Source organism: Lactuca saligna, chromosome 8, assembly GCF_052625555.1.
Source record: "Lactuca saligna cultivar CGN05327 chromosome 8, ASM5262555v1, whole genome shotgun sequence".
Classification (NCBI taxonomy): Eukaryota; Viridiplantae; Streptophyta; class Magnoliopsida; order Asterales; family Asteraceae; genus Lactuca; species Lactuca saligna.
Window position 1 is genome coordinate 77,412,595 of NC_136424.1, and position 20,744 is coordinate 77,433,338.

Genomic DNA, 20,744 nt, shown 5'->3' on the forward strand with positions numbered 1-20,744 from the left:
CATGGCTCCAAACTCAACTTCCTACAATCACCATGATACCAATCTTCATTAAAATTCCAGAATACCAAAAATACCCTTAAAGTCAAACTTTGTCAACCATGATCAAAGTCAACAGTTAATAATCAAGGTCAACTGTTCATGTTGACCAACCATAAGAAAGCTAAGGATAAATTACATAGATGATCCCTATGGTTTAGGGTAATCTGCGTATTTGATCAATGACAATTTTTTTTTTTTTTTTTTAAATCGGACTATCCATATTTTATATTTTTGTTACACATTTGGTTCTTATCCGTTCTAAAAAATCCGATTTACCCTTACCGATTTCTTTTATATTTTTAAATTAGCAATTAATTAAAAAAATATTAATTAAATGTGAACTGATATTATCTAAACCATACCCCCTCATTTCACAAATATGAGAAATGCATACATTTCCTCATTTTCTTCATCGTCAATACCTCTTATCCATTTCCTATTCATGCACTCGACCACTAGCCGCCATTGTTACTGTCAACACCACCCCACCGCTAATGTAACATCCAAATTTTCAGGTATCATAATTTAAGTATTTGTTTTTGAGATGAGAAGAGGGACTCGACGAGTTGGCGCCTAAACTCGTCGAGTAAGATCGCGACTGATGACTCGGATTAATGAATGGACTCGACGAGTTGAAGAGTCAACTCTACAGATTACCTTTAAAAAATATAAAAGAAACAGGGTAAACCGTTTTTTTTAGAATTGATAGAAACCAAAAATACAATAAAAATTTAAAGTAAGAATAAAAAAATTTATTAAAAACCCAGCAGGTAGATTACCTTTAAACCATAGGACCAACAATATAATTTACCTAAAAATTAATAAAGATATAAACTAAATAATTTTCGGATTTACAAATCTAAAAGAATCAAAATATGAAGTAAATAACTTTAAAATGTTGTTTTATATTTTTAGAAACATCATAATTAATTTACCAAGCATTTATTGATCAGACATTTATTAGAACAAATTACAAATGTATTTGTTGGGTTGTTGTAACGAAGATGGTCTTCAGACTCGGTTCCCATTTCCCTTGATCCTGGCCTAGGTATTTCTTACAGACGCTTTTTCTTTCTTCTGTTCACCTAAATTCCCTCGTCCGTGATCCGATCAGTGATATTCAACTTCAGGTATGTCCATCAAATTGGTATCGTCTCACTTGATTCAGTCTAATAATTCCAGATCTTATCGAATTCACATGTGATCTTGATAAACGCCATCGATTGTAATTTCTATTTAGTATTGGATTATGGTTTTTGTTCATTGTTGACGATTGATACGTAAAAACTGGATCTTTATCCGTTGCAGTGTGAAATCGTCGAGGAATTTTGAGCATCCATATACAAACCGGGATTTGATATTTGGGATCGTGTAAATGGCAACTCCCGGTGGACCTCGACCAGGCAATCCACCGCCTAATTATAACCCTAATTCAATTGCTGATAATATGCAAAACCTTCAAATCAATCGCCCTAACATGCCTCCCAATTCAGCTGGTGGACCTAGAGGTCCACCTCCTCCGTTTGGTCAACAACCATTCCCTTCATCAGCTCCATTTTCATCGTCTCCATTTTCAGGACCTTCTCGTCCAGGACCCCCTCCTCCAGGTGTTGTTCCCAGGGGTGCAGTGCCACCGCCTACTGGACCCCCACAAGGTGCATTGCCTCCTTTCATGGCTTCCAACCGACCTCCTGGTAGTAACCCCCCTCCTCCATTTGCTTCAAGGCCTATGACTTCTGGACCCTTGCCTTCTTCAACAATGAGTTCTCGTCCTGGTCCTTTTGCATCCTCCCCTTTGTCAACTGGTATGCCTGTGCCACCACTAGGCGGTGGTCCTCCGAGCAATGGCCCACCAGCATTTGGACCAGGTGGTATGCAAGGCGGTGGTCCTCTGTTCCCTCCATCTGGTGTTAGACCAAGACCATCTTCTGGACCTCCACCTTCTCTACCAACCATGGGTGGTCCCTTTTCCGGCCAAACAACACAAACTCCTGGAAGTCCGCCTGATTATCAACAAAGAGGGCCAGGTTCACTAGCACCACCACCATTTTCAACAGCTCAGAGAGGACCTCCAACGTTTTCAGCTCAGGGTCAACCACAAGCTTCTCCTTTTGGGGCTCAACCATGGCAAATGCAACCTCCACCAATGTCTGGTTCTAGTCAACCACCAAGAATGTTTGGCATGCCACCACCACTTCCCAATCAACAATCACTGGCCACAATCTCACCTGCCATGGGTGCTGGTGTAGGTGCAGTTACAGGACCATCAAAGATTGACCCTAACCAAATCCCTCGCCCTATTCCAAATTCCTCTGTGCTTATTCATGAAACTCGACAGGGAAACCAGGCAAATCCTCCACCGGTATTTCACCTTTTTCTTTTAAATTTTCTTCTCAATATTTCCATCAGTGTGTTCTATGTTTATATATCTGGCTTGTTTCTTTTGAAGCCTGCTACAAGCGAGTTCATTGTAAGGGATACTGGAAACTGCAGTCCACGATACATGAGGTGTACCATCAACCAGGTGATATATTATATATATTATATATATTTCTTCTTATATACTTTGTGTTTGAACTTTGAACATGTTGGTTGCTTAGTTTAATGTGGGATTCTTTGTTGTTTCAGATTGCTTGCACAACCGATCTTTTGAACACATCTGGGATGCAGTTGGCTTTGTTGGTCCAGCCTTTGGCTCTCCCTCATCCATCTGAAGAGCCCATCCAAGTAAATCATAAAGATCTTTTTCTTCTTATATAATGTCATAATCATCAAATTATAATGCTTGATTGTCTTTGATACACATATAAGATCCAAATGTTCATCATATAATGAAATCTAGCACGAAAATGCAGTTTATCAAAACTAGGGTGAGGTCACATTTTATACCATGAAGCGTCAAACATGAATACTATTATTATTATTATATATATTTATATGTATAGTTGTCAAATTGTAAATGTTAATATTTCCAGATAGTGGATTTTGGTGAAAGTGGTCCTGTTCGCTGTTCTCGTTGCAAAGGCTATATCAATCCGTTCATGAAGTTTGTTGATCAAGGAAGACGTTTTATCTGTAACTTCTGTGGTGAGTATTTATATTTTTAATTTGGGAACACACAAAAACAAAATAAATAAAATAAAAACATTAACACTTTATTATCTTCTCTTTTGCAGGTTTCACTGATGAAACTCCCCGTGAGTATCAGTGCAATTTAGGCCCAGATGGCAGAAGAAGAGATGCTGATGAAAGACCTGAGCTTTGTAGAGGCACAGTTGAATTTGTTGCTACAAAGGAATTTATGGTTTGTATTTGAACAAAATATATATATATATATATATATATATATATATATATATATATATATATATCTTTGAACCAAATAATACAGTTTTTTGATTTATAACATGTTGATTTCACTTTTTTCCAGGTGCGGGACCCGATGCCAGCTGTCTTTTTCTTCCTCATTGATGTGTCTATGAACGCCATACAGACTGGTGCTACAGCTGGAGCTTGCAGTGCTATCAGCCGAGTTATTTCTGATCTTCCAGTAAGTTTCTTACTCTTTATTTCTTTATTTATTTGTTTATAATCATCGATTGTTGGTCTAATTTTTTGATTAATAATAATCTGGTGCAGGAGGGTCCACGGACTATGGTGGGAATTGCTACATTTGACTCCACCATCCATTTTTACAACCTCAAACGCGCATTACAGCAGGTTTATACAATTTCAGATAACTTTAAATTTCCAAGTTTAGTTATGATTACTAATATTCTTGATTTTATTTATGCAGCCGTTAATGCTCATAGTTCCTGATGTACAAGATGTATACACTCCTCTTCAAACTGATGTTATTGTTCAACTTTCTGAGGTTAGTCATGAAAAATCTACTTTTTAATTTACAAGAAGTTTTTATTCTAATATTAAATATTTTTTATTTGATGCAACAGTGTCGTCAGCATCTAGATCTGCTTCTAGAAAGCATCCCAACTATGTTTCAGAATAATAAAACAGCAGATTCAGCTTTTGGTGCTGGAATCAAGGCTGCTTTTATGGCAATGAAGAGCACTGGAGGCAAACTTTTGGTATTTCAATCAGGCAAGCTAATGAAAATTTCTCATTATATATTTTATACATTTTTAAAATATGAAATTTGAGTAATTATTATTATTATTATTATTATTATTATTATTATTATTATTATTATTATTATTATATTTCAGTTCTGCCTTCTGTTGGTATTGCTGCACTTTCTGCTAGAGAAGCTGAAGGAAGAACTAATATATCTGCAGGCGAGAAGGTATATATAAATATATGTTGAAATTACAACTATGACACTGAGAAAACCATGTTTATATAAAAAATGTTATCGTTTATTATTAAATAAATTTCAGGAACCTCATAAACTACTCCAACCAGTAGACAAGACTTTAAAGACAATGGCGATTGAGTTTGCTGAGTACCAGGTGAAGCTTCCTTAATCTTATAAAGAAAACCTTTTAGTTAATTCTCTACATATGCTTTCTTTTTTTATTTCTAAAACTTATTTTGATAATATTGACAGGTTTCTGTTGATGTATTTATAACGACCCAAAGTTATGTAGACATTGCTTCAATCTCTGTGATCCCAAGAACAACAGGAGGACAGCTGTACTATTATCACCCGTTTTCAGCTCTTTCAGATCCTGCAAAACTTTACAATGATCTTCGATGGAATGTCACAAGGCCACAAGGCTTTGAAGCTGTGATGCGTGTTAGATCTAGTCAGGGTCTTCAAGTTCAAGAATATTCCGGAAACTTCTGTAAACGCATCCCCACAGATGTTGATCTCCCTGCGGTTTGTCTTTCTCCTCTTCCGGAAACTTCCACTGCTTCACTTTTCACTTTATTTTTTTTTTCTAACTAAAGCACTAAACTTTTATTATTATTATTATTATTTTTTTCAGATTGATTGTGACAAAACCATCATGGTGACTCTGAAACATGATGACAAACTGCAGGATGGAACAGAATGTTCTTTTCAGGTATCCCATTTGTCTTAACTTAATGACTTAATAATAATGAAGTTTATATTTTCTCATCCACTTAAATGGTTATTGTATGTTTATATTTTTGCTTAGTGTGCACTTCTTTATACAACTGTTTATGGACAAAGAAGAATACGTGTGTCTACATTGTCATTGCCATGCACAACCATGTTGAGCAATCTCTTCCGCTCAGCTGACTTGGATACACAATTTTCATGTTTTCTAAAGCAAGGTAATTAATTAACTAACTTATTGATTCTTGCTTACTTAATACTTACATATTATTATTACTGATTTCATTATTTATTTTTTTTTATATATATTTTCTACAGCTGCAAATGAGATCCTTGCAAATCCGTTATTACATGTAAGGGAGCAAGTCACAAATCTTTGCATCAATATTCTTCACGCGTATCGCAAGTTTTGTGCCACTGTGTCTTCATCAGGACAGCTTATTCTTCCGGAAGCACTCAAATTGTTACCTTTGTACACTCTCGGTATGTGTTTTTTTTCCAACAACATTCTAGGTTGTTTTTTTTTTTTTATTTGTCTTTTTTTGATATATATATTTTTTGTTTCATTTTAGCTTTGATTAAAAGTATTGGATTGCGGACGGATGGGCGGATAGACGAGCGGTCATTCTGGATCAATTATGTATTCCCGCTTTCGGCGCAATTGGCGGTTCCGCTTGTGTACCCTAGAATGATAAGTGTTCACGACCTTAATTCAAAGGTAAAGGGTAAAATTGTCTTTTAAGATTCTCTTATACGATGTCTTACTTGATTTTTTTGTTTGTTTGTTTGTGAGGTTACAGGAAACAGATGGATCTGTGATTCCGGTTGCTATTCCTCTATCGAGTGAGCAAGTGAATGAGAATGGAATTTATCTTCTTGAAAATGGGGAGGATTGTTTAATTTATATTGGAAGCTCTGCAGATCCTGATACAACAAGACAACTGTTTGGCATTTCTTCTGTTGATGAGATTCCCAGTCAGGTATGACATATCGCAATTCAGGAAGGAATGGAATGATTCATTCCATTGACCAAGTGTAGCATGTACTTTTTTGATCAATGTTTTATAAAGAAGGTATTGATAACTTTTTTTTTCTTCTTCAGTTTGTGTTGCAGCAATACGATAATCCTTTGTCAAAGAAGCTTAATGAGGTCATAAATGAGATTAGGAGCCAAAGATGCAATTATCTTCGGTATGTATATTGTTTTTTGTTGCACTTATTGAATAGTCATTCAATCATTTTTTTGGTTAATGGGAATAACTTTTATGTTGCTCATTTTGGTTCTTAACAAAATTTTTTATTTCTTGCAGCTTAAAATTATGCAAGAAAGGAGATCCATCAGGTAGCTTTTCTTTCTTTTTTTCTTTCTGCATTAAGTCAAAGAAACACTGATAATAATAATGATAATGATTTTGTTTTTGTTCAGGGGTGTTGTTCTTCTCGTACATGGTGGAAGACAAGTCTCCAAATGGTCTCTCATATGTTGAGTTCTTAGTGCATGTTCATCGACAAATTCAAAGCAAAATGAATTAAGTGTTTGATTGAGTTTTGTTTACAAGTAAGTGTTATGATACTTTTTTCGCGTGCACAAATATGATATGGGACTCGAGATTAAAAAAAAAAAAAGGAAGCAAAGCTCCAAGGGTGTTAAAAATGCGGCTTTTGTTGAAAACTAGGTGAGCCGAGTTTCAAATTTTTATAGGACTTTTGGTTTCTTTTTTGTAGCTTATTATTTGATGTTCGTTGTGAACTTGTAGCATCGAATAAATAGTTTGGTTTGATTTGTACTTTTTTTGTTTTCTTGTTAAAGCGATAGAGCTACTTTTGTTTACTAAAGTTACAATGTTCGTAAAATATGAAACGTTATTTACCCTTTACCATCTTTACAAATTATTGGTGTAGTAGAACCTACTTTTTTCACCATAAGAAAATTACAATATTCTTTGCTACAACCTTAGAAATTGGGATCACATGGTGTTTATCTAACAGAGGATTTTGGACGCTAGAATGGTCTCAAGGTGCTACAGCCTCTTTTCCTTGTGTTTTCTTGTTTGATCCTCAATTTTTATTGTCTTACGTTGTTACCTAAGTTTAGCATTTGTCGTTAATATATGCTTCATGTTTCAATGCTAGTCTCAATGTTTTAAAACCCGGGTTTTTAGTTGACCCGGTGTGATGGCCGGTTCACGGGTGAACCGGTTCAACCGACGGGTCAACCTGGTTTATGGTCTTTTTCAATTTTTATATATTTTTATTTTACTGCATAATATATAAACATATAAAACCAAATTATTTGATGTACACAAAATTTAAACATTAAAAACATTAAAAAAACCGCAAACGACTCGTTATTTTAATGTTCGCTACTTGTATCCAACTATCCAAACTCTATTAAAATGGGTCAATCCGGTTTTAACCGGTTCAACATAAACGGTCCAACCGTGGTTCACGGGAAACCTGGCCGGTTCGATCTTGTTCGTATTTTTACAAAAAACCGTTCTCCATTGACCCGCCTTCTACCCCGGATCACGGTCCAACCGGTTGAACCGGCCGGGTCAACCCGGGTTTTAAAACATTGGCTAGTCTTTTCTTGCGTCTATTTATGTATTCGTGCAATGTTCACCTATTTTCCTTATATCTCATTTACTTCTCTATTTATTTCTTCAATCAATATGACCTTCCATCCTTTTTTTTGCCTTGTACTTGGCCTGTAGATCATCATTCCAAAGTAGGATATCTCCCATTTACCCGATTCTCATGGGAGTGAGTTTTTGCGATTAGTATTGTTTTGCTACAATTTTAGATATCAAAGCAAAATCATCGAAGCTTCCGAAAATAAACGTTTTGAAATCCTTCGTCATTACAACATATGATGAGATTTATGAGTGCCTTTCTAAATCGTTGTATTACAACATATAATCATAATCAAAATGTAAAAAAATGACAAATTAATTGTAAGGGTATATAGTTTAGGTTTTTCAGATTTACTATGGATGAACACGATTCACATCTGCTCACAAAACACATACACACATATTCACGATTTTTTAGAGCTGTAAACACACACATCTTCACGATTTCCAGATGTGTGTTTGTTGTTGATTCATCAGAATCTTGGTTTGTTCTTGGCTTCTTGCGTACACATGATTTCCATATCTGCTCACAAACACACATTCGAGTGTGTGTATGTATGTATTGATCTGTTCGTAAGTGTATCTTGATTGTTGAAAGAACAAACTCACTGGAGTATGTGTGTTCTGATGTGCCAAGAACTAATTGGAAAAATCACATTGGCCGAAGACTCACCGAAGAAAACAACCGGAGCTACCAGAGATTCCAGAAACCGGCTAAAACCTACACCAACAGGTCATAAGGAATATGAACAGTCGGATCAAGTTTAATGGTAATATGTGGACAAAAAAAATACAAAGCACTAAATATAAACAAAACCTAATCTGTGTTACAAATATAAGTTATTATCCCAAAAAAAAAACCATGTGGACAAAAAAAATACAAAGCAGTAATTATAAACAAAACCTAATCTGTGTTACCAATATAAGTTATTATCCCAAAAAAAAAATCCATGAGAACACCGTGTTACCAATATAAGTTATTATCCAAAAAAATAGCCCCATGAGAATGCCAATTTAAACGAAAAAAAAACATGAGACTGAAAAGACCTTCCATTAATTTATCAAGTTTGCTGATAACCTACAATGGTTACAGTTTATGAGAATTACATGCTTAAAGCATAGAAAAGTTAGTAAAAATAAAAGAGTATTAAGTCTATAATAATAACTTATTATGATTACTCATTTTAAATAAAAAACTAAAGCAAAACAACAGCATACTTATGACCATAACTCATGTCCAACAACTATTTTTAACTGTTAATTGTGATGCAGTTCAACAATCATAAAAATGTATTTCTAGTATACAACTACCAACAAAAACAAAACAAAACAAAACTTGAGAATTTGATTCATATTTCACCTACACTTTTGTAATCCCATTCTCACGAATAAGATCCTCCTTTCTTTGATAAATCGGCAATGCTAATGAATCAAAAAACTTCAAATGAAACGATTTCACCCCCACCCATTTCTTAGGCACCACCTCCACCACTCCACCGACGGCAGCCACCACATTATCAACAATCTCCTCCACATCCATTCCTTCAAATTTACCAACTTTCACCACGCTACAAGTCCCTTTACTTAACCACAACAAAGAACAACAAAACCCCATTTCAATCTCCTCTTTCCAATCGCCATCTCGCTTTAATTCCACCGGCACCGGAATCTTTCTCTTGTTCTTGTAGAACACTTTGCCCAATATCCCCGGCAGCATGTCGATTACTCGCCGGTCAGCCAAGAAGATATCGAATGAGTTTAATAGTTCCATTTTTGATTCAAAGGATCTGTAATCTGATTTGAGCTTGGATAGTTTCAGGATTTTCGAGATAGGTATGCCTAAAGATTTGATTTTTTTGTCGGCGAATTCGACAGTTAGTTTCTGGGAGTTGGGTTTTGGCCGGTCGTCGATTATGAGACAACTGCGGGAGAATTCCGGCGAGGTTTGTAGAGAGTGGGGAATGGGTATTTTGTTAGGGCTTTTGGTGAAGTCTTTGTTTGGGATTTTCTTGAGAGTTAAGAGAAGGTAGATGAAATCATCAACGTCGCCAGAAATCGGCTCTTTCTGATCGGAGACTTGCTTTCTTTTCCATTTAATCAAAGAGATGAGAGCTTTCCTGACTGTATCTCTAGGGATTCTCTGTTTCGATTGATTGTCGCCGGAGGTAACTGGAGCCATGCGTAGTATAGAACTCGGTAGTTCTTTCCGGCGCCGCAGGGGTAGGGTTATGGTGGGTTTTGCAACGTATCAACTCTTTGACGTCTTTTTTAAACAGAAAAGATGTTATATTGTGAAAGACCATAATACCCTCGAACAGTGGAAAAAAAACACACACACACATCAACTTAAACATCTCCAACCTAAAAACAAATTTTCATCAAATTTGATGTTAAATTTCTCCAATTCAATATAAATTTTCACATAACATTGATGTGGATGAATTGGCTCCTCTAACATTAATTTGAGAAATTAAATATCCTTCTATTTTTTTTTAATAGGTAATCCATCACCCTTTATCCTTTGTTTATTCCCATATATATATATATATATATATATATATATATATATATATATATATATATATATATATATATATATATATATATATATATATATATATATATATATATATATATATATTAAGTTACAACTAAAAGTTATAAATTTTAATAAGAGGGTTATGGTGGGGTTTAGTTATTACTATTATATTTATAATGATGGTGATGAAACCAAACTTTTTTACGGAGAATTAAAAAGTTTTTGACAAATGTTTCTGATTTGTTGGTACATAATAGTAATTGCTTCTTTTAAGATCTTTCAATGAAATAGTTTAAATTGGAGAATTAAAAAGTTTTTGAAAAATGTTTCTGACTTGTTGGTACATAATAGTAATTGTTTCTTTTAAGACCTTTTAATGAAATAGTTTAAATTGTAGGTAGATTGGTTTTAATATTGAATTTACGATGATAAATGAATATTAACGAAGACTTGTGACTATGAATATTTATAGTAATATTTACGATAATACATGATCAACAATTGCTTATAAATGATACCAAAATTTTTATACGAAAAATTAAAATTTTTTGAAACATGAAATGTAAATTTTGCTTCTTTGTACATAGATAATTGTATTAAACATTCTTTGTACATAGTCATAATTGAATTAAACATTCTTACAACAATTGTTTCAATTGTTGATGGATTGAGTAATAATGATGACTTTTGCATAAGAGTTTTTATGAACATATATTTAAAAGATATATTCATTATCATGTTTATGATGTTGCATGTGCATATATTTATATGAACGAAAAATTTGTTCTTTCGATGGCGGAAGGAATGACGCAAGCCATGATTAAGATTAAGAAACACTCTTAGGGAGGGGGGGGGATTTAAAAGATTTTTTTTTTTCCTACATATCTTCCTACCCAATTAAATAATGATATATATAATATTTATGACATGCATAATATTTGATACTCATTTAATAAAATTTTAATATATTAATATGACAAATGTCATTATTCAATTTGGTAGGATAATAATTGGGTAGGATGATCAAATACTATGTATTTTGATGAATTAATTATGTTTTGTGATTAAAAATACTTATTAAAAACTACTTTATGTTTTACAAAACCATCACCTTGGTGGCTTACAATATAAAATTTCTGAAAGGGGCTGTTTTATCATCCCAAGCTTAATTGTAGTATTTGATCAACCTAGTAATATAATTTCATTAAACTGTTTTGACAAATCAACCTCTACTACATTTTAGAGCATAGAAAATTAGAAATCACAAGATTTTTTCCACACCAAAAAAAGATTTTAAAAAAATGACTTGGTCAATTGGATCATGTAAACAACATTCCACAATCTTTTCCTATGCTCAATACACATTCATGAATTAGTTATTCGGATCATATTCTTGGAAACTAATCTTAAATCTTTCAACCATTTTTAATTCTTCATCTTTGCTAAGCTTACAATTCCGCCAATCAGCCCTATCTGCCATGTTTAACAACCCTGCCAAAACCTGCAATTCACAACAAAAATTCCCATTTCCATTATACATCTACAAATTTTATACACCAAATAATAATAATAATAATAATTTATTACCTCACGACCAAATTGCACTGGAAATTTCTCATTCTCTTCAACCACATGTGATAATATTATACCTCCAGGGAGTTCCACATAAAATAAACTACTTTTTCCATCATACTCCCTACGCAACAATTTCCTTCCCTCTGAACTCTTGTCACCTACAATAATAATAATACAAAAGGATCAACATTCAACCTAATGACAATTTTACCCTTACATTAAGTCATTTTTTTTTTGGCTGAGCCCATTAAGTCATTCCGTCTAGATCAAGAAAAAAGAGGACTTAAAACATTAAGCTCATTAAGTAAAAAAGAAACAGCCACTTACTTTTTAGCACCATAAACTTGAATCCCAACTTTTCAGCAGCTAAATTGAAGATATCCTGAACAGCAGATGCTCTTGATAAAGGAACTGGAATCGCCTGTAGATTAGCATGAGTAGTTCTTACATAAACCCACTCAAAGAAAACAACTTCTTTTCCATGGCTCTTGAAATAATCTTTAAGACTCTTCTGAAATTTAACCAACTCTATCTCACATACTGGAGGTGAAGTGAGAGTATTTGGTAGATGTTCAATTGGTAATATAAGTACATGATCTTGAACCAATGGTCCTTTAGCAAGAGCACAGTAGCAATTCTCACCAACACTGGTGATCAAATGTGATTCCACATTTGGACTTGATAAACAAAACCAACATTCCCTTGATCTTGAATTTCCTTTTTCCTGCAAACTATGCTTATAGCTGCAATCTTCACCTCTTTCACATTTCCCTTTATTCAAAAACTCAAAACATACACCTCTCATGGATTGTTCCCTTGCTTCCATATCATGGCGAAAGTGACACGTGTCGCCACGTGGACAAGAACCGGAAGAAATGAATTTGAAACACAACTTATCACTCTCACCACTTCCAAGTTTTTGTCTTTTTGAGACATCATATCGCCAATACTGTGAATCTGAAAGACTTTCAGCAGATCTTTTTTCTGGTTCTTGAGTATATGGAGATAAGGTGGTGTTTGGTGGTTTGGTAGATATCTCAGTAGAAGACATGGTAGATGCTGGAGTTGGAGAAATTGCATGAATAAATTTCTGAGAGAAATTTACACATAGCAAAAAAATATGAGGATTAACAGATACCAAATGATGTGAAATAGTTAAATAGTTGACTAAAAGTGTAAAACCAACCTGCTTAGATGCATTTCCTACTGGGGCTAATCCTATAAAACGGGTTGCATGTGCAGCATCATCATTCATATATGGTTCTCTGGCATAATATACACCCTTAGATCCTGCAACATGGTACCTACCATGGATACATAGACCATAAGAGCAACTTTAACTAAGATCAAACATAAATAAACTTGTAACATTTGAGTTTTGAACTTACCGGGGCTTGATTTCTGCAACTAGCTCTGATATTGCAGCATCACTACCTGTGGAATCTGATATTCCTGGAGGAATATTGGATGTTGAAGCTCTATTCAAGATTCCATCGGGCCATTCATTAGTGGGTAGTAGTTAAGGAAATGAAACCTTATGATATGAACTCATCACCCATGTAACTATAAGAAATAGAATGGAGTGAAAGAGGTAAGAAGGATATGTGAGGAATATGTCTATGATTCCAGGTTCTTCAGCTAATGCCCTCAGTGCATCGATGTCATCTTGGGTATAAGTTCCATAAATTAGACTGCTTGTTGATCGCCTACCAGACAAGTATGCCACAGATAAACCTAGATATGAGTACAGTAATCAGCTATCACATTCAGGTCACTGAAATAAAAAGAAGTTGGAAGATAACAAATACATTTCTATTGCATTATTGATTTATTGTGCATTTCAACAATCAAAAACCTAAATGAAGTCTGGAGGGTTTTATATGAAACATACCATGGAGTGTGAACTTGCCACTGCCTTTCAACCAGTACAAATTATCCTGAATCTTCAAGCCATCCATCTTAAATCCTTGATTACCAGTCTCCTTCGCAGCAGCTGATAGGACCTTGGCAGCTCCAGCTCCATAATCGCCGATGAAATAGGTCGGTAGCGGGACATTCTTCCGACCTTCTACGTACTCAGTCAGCTCCTCCAAATGCTCGGACGATTCCGGGAAGAACTGCCCGACGCATAATACGGCATCAAATGGACCGGTTGATTTATTAACCTAAAACCACAAAACAAAGTGCAACATTCAAAAAACTTAATATCAACCCTTACGCATATTAACATATAAATGATTGTGTTTGTATATACCGATGAAACGCGTTTGAAGAGCTGATTTAGGTGGCCAAGGGGATCTCCAGTCAATAGAATCCTCGGAGGCGCCATTAGAGGGATAGAGAAGGAGACCGGAGGAGAGTTTGAGATCATCGGCGGCGGTTGGCCCATGGAGCTTTAGTTGAGCTTTTCATTTGGGCCAAATGGCCCAATAAGCAAAATCAAACTTGTTATAAGCTTTGAGTTGAAAATGGGCTTCCATACAAAAATACGTTCTCGGTATTGTTTGTTAACATAAACTTAGCCTTATTCCTAGTTTTTTTATTATTTATTTATTTATTTTTTAAATAAAGGAAAGAGAAGTAAAATATTGATAGAAAAAAGGGAGGGGAAGGAAAAAAAATTATTCCATATTCCCGAATTTGAATGAAATGAGGAAAATGACACATTAACCCTACCATGTTACATTTATCCATTTAGTCACTTAAATATTTTACATGCTTTCTAAATCATTAAAGTTGTTTTTTTCGGATCAATTTGATCACTTTGGACAAAATGAAGGGGTAAGCCAGTTATCTCTTTGCCACATAGACATTGACCCATTACATTGACTTTGAAAAAAATAAGAAAATTCCTCCTCTTTCTATCTTATTTCTTTCTCACTCTATTGTCTTCTTCCCCATTTACCGATACAAGAACACAATAACAATGATGTGAACTTTGACATTCAACAAGTTAGACTTTGAACATCAATTCAAATCGTTATGATTCGTTCAGAATAAGCACGATGATTCGGTATCACTCCAACTACCAGAATCTGCAAATCAATTTTGACTTTTCTTTTTTTGACCATCGAAATCGATTACCGACTGATAAATCAAACTTGTTGATGGATTTTAATGTCCCAAAAGACGATGATCTTTTTGAGATGTATGAAACATTTTCATTGGATTTGGAGTCGAATTGAGCATCACTGTCGGGGACGTCAAAGAGCTCCGATCCTTTCAGAATATACCCCTGGCTGTGCGCCGAGTAAATAAAGTCATTTTTTTGTAAATCGTGCCAGATGAAACCATTTTTATAACTCCTAGACCACAAATAAAATCAATTCAATTCAATTGCTCTGTTCTTGAATCATGCTAGCGATTACAATTTGAAATCAGAACTATTACTAATCTTTTAGAAGAACAGGAGTGCAACGCAACCATTCTTTTCCACAAAGAGAACTAATTGGTTGCGCCTAAAATTTCAAAACAAACTTCAATAACTAGAATACATATTGTTCACTGTGTTGAAAAATTAAAATTTACCTCGAAGATAAACACCTTCAGTGGGGGAGATAGGAACCTCAATGAAATGAGGATGTTCGAGGTGGCCATTACGAGTGAGGTAGTAAACAACAGGTACCTTACGACGTTTGTTGTGAGGAGGAGGAGGTTCGATCCAAAATTTTGATCAGTTGTGTAGTTGTGTTTATGTTTCAACTTGTTAGACATGGTGTTTTCGTTTCTGCCCCCCCCCCCCCCCCCCCACCCCCACCCCAATTGGTTTGTTAATCCTTAAACCCTAACCTAAATTTAATTGTGTATCAAGCAGACATGCTTCCTCCAAAGGTCTCGATTAGAAGGTGGTATAGATAAAGAAAAGAAAAAGCTAGGGGGAGAAAAGCACAATCAAGGTGGAGAAGAAGCAGTAGAGTGGGTTTATTTGGAGACTTTTTTTATTAAAAGATTCACTGCATCAATTGTTGACTAGAGAGGTCAACAAAAATAAATGGTTACGTGTCGCATTCAACCGGTTGTATCGGGTAAGATGATCAAATGAACAGGTCAATAACTATTTTGTTCCCTCAAAAAGCACGAAAAATAATTAAGTGACTAAATGGACAAATGTGTAAAACATCGTAGGGCTAATATGTTATTTTCCCAATGAAATGAAAGAAAAATTTTAAGTTTTTGTGTTCCCAGGTTAACAGGAAAAAGAAAATAAACTAAAAGATTTTATTCTCCCTCACTTTCTTCTCAAATCCACCTAATTTTGAAGGAAAATATGGCTCTGAAATCCTTTCATTCCCCTTACTTTCCTTCCATTAATGAAACTCGAGAACACGATTTTTCTTCAATATCCCTCACTTTCCCTCCATATCAATCCATATCCCTCCTTAAGTAGAACTCAGGAACAAGGCGTTAGAGACATATTATTATAAGTATGAGATCCAATATGTCAATTATTTTTATTTTAAATGATTCATAACCTATATTGTTTTGCATCTTAAAGCCATCCAACTATATTATTGAATATTTATCTCCTGAAATCAATTAAACAAAATAGATAATGAATACAACTTCAACTTGTATATACAAAAATCGTTACATATGATATGATTTGATAGCTACATGTTAATGCCATAAACCAAAAGAGCTCCGGCTGCTCCTCTGCAATACGATCTGGCAATTGATATGAATGATTCTTGGCTAGCTTGATACATATTAAATTAATTCATGAATCATTATAATGATCATCAAGAAAGTACACAAAAAAAAGTAAAAATCTACAAATTACCTGGCATGATCGATTGAAGAATTAGGAAACTAGAAGTCATTAAAATAGTAGCAACAAGGATCAAGCAAATGATACAGGTTAAAAAAACACATACAATATCCCAAATCTGAAGCTTAATGGGCCTACAATCAATGGAGACCATAAGAGCACCAAATTCGACTCCAATAGTCAAGTCATGAACTGGTTAAAACCTCATGTCGGTGAATTGCAACAACAAACATGATTACCTACACTTGGGAGTGAACACACACCTTAATTCATTAAACTGGGTTGAATTAGGAATAGAAAACACATTAGGAAATTTGTTAGAAACAATGATATGTATGAACTGTTGGAATAAACAATCAATCACTCCAATAAGTTATGCAAAACTTCAAAACCTTCTGTTAGTTGCATCAATTAGTTGATGCACCTTACTAATTCCAAAAAAATCAAGGATTACAAAAAGATCATCGATGGGATCGGAGAATCCAAATTTCTTTGTATAGGAAGCTGGATCTTATAGTTTATAGCCTCAACAATCGAGAGAAATAGCTTTATATCTGGTAGTGGAGATGGTGCTGATGACAATTCAATTTTTCATCGTTAATTTTTTTTATAGTGTAAATTTGATTATTGATCGCAACAACATCCAAACTAACACTGAAGTCCGTTTGTTCGTTCTATTGGAACATAAGACATGATTTTAGGGCAGGGGAATCGATCATTTGAGATGTCTTCGATTGTGAAATCCAATTCAATTGGTGATTTGCTGGCTGAAGGTGGTAATGGATATGTATCCGATTAGGGGTTAGTGAGGAGTAAATGGTGGTCGTTGTCATCTGCGATGGGGGTGGTTTTATGAGAAGATGATGATGTTGGTCGCATGGTATACTAGCAATCAAGAAGGATTTTGAAGAATGTCCTCTAATTTAAAACCAATTAAAACTTTTCTTTACGCTTCTTAAAATTATATATCATTGATGCAAAAATTCCCAATACATTTGAAATATTTTGAGTACAAGTGATTGTCTCAATAAAATTCTAAGGATGTCATAATCAATACAGAAACATAGGTTACAACGTAAAGACCTAATGATCCTGAACTCTATTGTTGACTGTCTCTTAATCACTCAACGTCCTAATCAAGTTCTTGTAGCTTAAGTCTTGATACTTGTGATGCATATAAAATAAGTGGGTCAGGTTGGGAAATCTGGTGACATACATAGGGATTTCAATCCCATAATATTTTCGTGATAATATTCCTTAATTATCAGACCTGCGAAACCAATGGTTACCAAATAATATAGATGAGGCTTAAATATATATAGAACCATCTACCCATCCTAATTGATCCTCACATATCCTAGTCCACGATTATCAGGAAGTTTTATCTTACCCGATAAACCGTTTAAAGGGTTTGACTACACAACTAGGGTGTATTGTCCCAAAATTAGGACAAAAAATTTTCGTTTTTAAATTAATAAAACTATTATCCAAAACCTCATCATGAAACCATGGTGGAACAAAGTGTATCAAATACATCATAAAACATCAGAGTAATCATAAAATGTGGAATGAGGTGGTGTGTCAACTGCAATCATCCTGAGCTCTTCCCCTTCAAACAAGAAGTACCTGAAACATAAAATGAAAATTGTAAGCATAAAGCTTAGTGAGTTCCCTAAAATACCACTTACCATACATAATAAACATATAGAGGGTCCCGCTCAACATCGAGCCCCGCTCGGTATACAAATCGGTTAGTCATCGGGCCCCACCCGATATACATATAACAAATAACTAGATAAACACATAATACATACAATAATCACAAAGATAAATAGCATACAAAATGGTTATCGGGCCCCGCCCGGTAAGCATACAAGCACATAACACATGTAATAGTCACGCAAACATCTAACATCCTAACATAACAAACCACGAACCGACATTAGTGCCTTCGACCCGCTAAACACACTCAAATAAAACTCGTCATCTGGAACGGAAGATCCCCGCTCTATTATGATCAAAATAATGTCCAATTAATAATTGGATCCCGATCCAAGACCAAGAGTCTAAGCTGCCTATCCCATATCCAGGGTAATAGACCATTTTACCATTTCTCTTACATGGCCTAAAACCAAGGCCCAATACACTATTCAAAAGACCCAAATTCTATTTGGCAACCCAGAGCCCAATATGGCCCTAACCCAATCTTCTAATTTGGGCCTAAAACCTATTATGGTCCTAAGTCCAAGAAGCCCATACGTGCAAGCAAGTCCAAAAGTAGAAGTCTAATAGCCCTACAAAATCCCAAATCTTAATAGTCTAAAGCATGACCCAAAAATACAAACCTACAATATCTTTGGCCTAGACTAGCGTACGCTCAGCTACCAAGCTCGTACGGCCTACGTACACGATCAATGCATACATGGCCTCGTATCCAGTATGCTTAGCGTACCCAGGAGTACGCCCCACGTACCGGCCTGATCCCAAATCTTTCGCCAAATGACTCAATCACTTTAGACCTTACTATCTAATCTACAAGATATCTTCATATTAAGGTCCTAACCCATAAAGTTGAAGGCTTTAAGCCTTTGCATGGCCAAAAATACTCCAAAGTCCAAATCTAGCATCTTAGCTCCGTAAAATGAGACATCAACTTTGCATGGATACACAAAACCCATAAAGGTGACATTTTTATGTATTAGGGATCTCTAAAACATTCAGATCTAGAGCCAAAACTCTTGGAATAACCTTTACTCACAAGGACCGGCCAAAAGGGACCAAAATAAGTCATAATTCAACCCAAACTAGATCTACACAAGGAGTTATCAAGTTAAAAACTTCATACCTTCAATGGATTTCAAAAGAGGTGCTAATTCTACATCTATAAGCTTCACTCCAAGAAACGAGTCTTCAATATCCTTCTATCACTTCAAAATGTATAAGAAAACACCAATATTCTTCACAAGAGCTTAAGAACACAAAAATGGCGGCTAAGGGTTTAAATTAGGGTTTAGGAGATATGAAGGTTGTTAAGAGGCTAAGATCATTGGACTTAATGAGATTATATAGGGGTAAACCCTAAAAATTAGGATTTCAAGTTGGCCAGAGTACGCCCCGCGTTCTCCCACGTATGCCCAACGTACGTGGGTGCAAGCTCAATCCGGAGGAGAGCCAGTACACTCAGCGTACCTATAGGGTACGGCCCACGTACTAAGCTAAGGATCAAAGTGCAAAGTTATTACAATAAAAGGGTTAAAGGAAACATACAAATTTATTTCAAATGTTACAATTCTCCCATAATTGAATCAGACTTCATCCTCGAAGTCCGCTGCCTCAAATAACTCTGGGTAGTGCTCCCTCATCTCGTCCTCCAGATCCTACGTCCATTTTGAACCCTTGCGATGCTTCCACTGGACTTTCACCAACTCAACAACCGTGTTCCTCAAGTTTTTTGTATTTCGGTCTAGAATTGCCACCAATCTCTCAATATAATTCATGCGATCATCCACCTGAATATCCCCTAATGGAACCACCGCATAATCATCTACTAAGCACTTTTACAATTGAGAGACATGGAACGTGCTATGGATTTGACTAAGCTCCTCAAGAAGATCCAAGTGATAAGCAACCCGGCCCACCCGGGCCAAAACCCTGAAAGAACTGATATACTTAGGGCCTAATTTTCCCATCTTCCTGAATCGGATGACACCTTTCCAAGGTGACACTTTCAGGAGAACCATGTCCCCAACTTGGAAATCTAGATCTGCATGGCACTTATCGGTGGAGCTCTTTTGCCTACTCTAAGCTGTCTGGAGTTTACTCCGAACTTGTTGAATTGACTCTGTAGTTTTGAGTACCACCTTGGTACTCCTCATGACTCGTTGACGGACCTCACCTTAACAAATCGGGGTCTTGCATTTCCTCCCGTAGAGAATCTCAAAAGGAGTTCGATGCTTGCATGATAGCTATTGTTATGAGTCTTCAAACGACCCAAATTCTATTTGGCAACCCAGAGCCCAATATGGCCCTAACCCAATCTTCTAATTTGTGCCTAAAACCTATTATGGTCCTAAATCCAAGAAGCCCATAAGTGCAAGCAAGTCCAAAAGTAGAAGTCTAATAGCCCTACAAAATCCCAAATCTTAA

At 35.4% G+C, this 20,744-nt stretch overlaps 3 protein-coding genes across 4 annotated transcripts; 1 reads left to right on the forward strand and 2 right to left on the reverse strand.

Moving 5' to 3' along the window:
* The first annotated feature begins 1,012 nt into the window (after nt 1-1,012).
* On the forward strand, nt 1,013-6,960 carry LOC145008805 (protein transport protein SEC24 C-like). Its single transcript, XM_078967415.1, has 21 exons — nt 1,013-1,169; nt 1,348-2,401; nt 2,489-2,563; nt 2,668-2,766; nt 3,015-3,126; nt 3,216-3,343; nt 3,470-3,589; nt 3,679-3,759; nt 3,836-3,913; nt 3,993-4,140; nt 4,266-4,342; nt 4,437-4,508; nt 4,607-4,879; nt 4,989-5,066; nt 5,163-5,301; nt 5,402-5,566; nt 5,656-5,801; nt 5,884-6,063; nt 6,186-6,274; nt 6,394-6,425; nt 6,510-6,960. Exons 2-21 carry the CDS (start codon nt 1,415-1,417, stop codon nt 6,614-6,616), a joined length of 3,186 nt encoding a protein of 1,061 aa, XP_078823541.1. The 5' UTR covers nt 1,013-1,169; nt 1,348-1,414; the 3' UTR covers nt 6,617-6,960.
* A 959-nt stretch (nt 6,961-7,919) lies between these two features.
* Nucleotides 7,920-9,983, reverse strand: LOC145013075 (uncharacterized). 2 transcript variants are annotated; one of them, XM_078971879.1, is made up of 2 exons: nt 9,081-9,983; nt 7,920-8,437 (listed from the first exon to the last, which is right to left on the reverse strand). In XM_078971879.1, the coding sequence occupies exons 1-2, from the start codon at nt 9,893-9,895 to the stop codon at nt 8,431-8,433; spliced, it is 822 nt and encodes a 273-aa protein (XP_078828005.1). In that variant the 5' UTR covers nt 9,896-9,983; the 3' UTR covers nt 7,920-8,430. The 2 variants fall into 2 exon arrangements, with proteins under 2 accessions (XP_078828005.1, XP_078828006.1); XM_078971880.1 differs by having other exon boundaries at nt 9,077-9,983.
* Nucleotides 9,984-11,509: 1,526 nt separating this feature from the next.
* LOC145012889 (CwfJ-like family protein / zinc finger (CCCH-type) family protein) lies at nt 11,510-14,215 on the reverse strand. The gene is made up of 8 exons (XM_078971683.1): nt 14,085-14,215; nt 13,722-13,995; nt 13,435-13,564; nt 13,219-13,338; nt 13,017-13,134; nt 12,158-12,920; nt 11,843-11,988; nt 11,510-11,756 (listed from the first exon to the last, which is right to left on the reverse strand). The coding sequence occupies exons 1-8, from the start codon at nt 14,199-14,201 to the stop codon at nt 11,628-11,630; spliced, it is 1,797 nt and encodes a 598-aa protein (XP_078827809.1). The 5' UTR covers nt 14,202-14,215; the 3' UTR covers nt 11,510-11,627.
* Nucleotides 14,216-20,744: the final 6,529 nt, after the last annotated feature.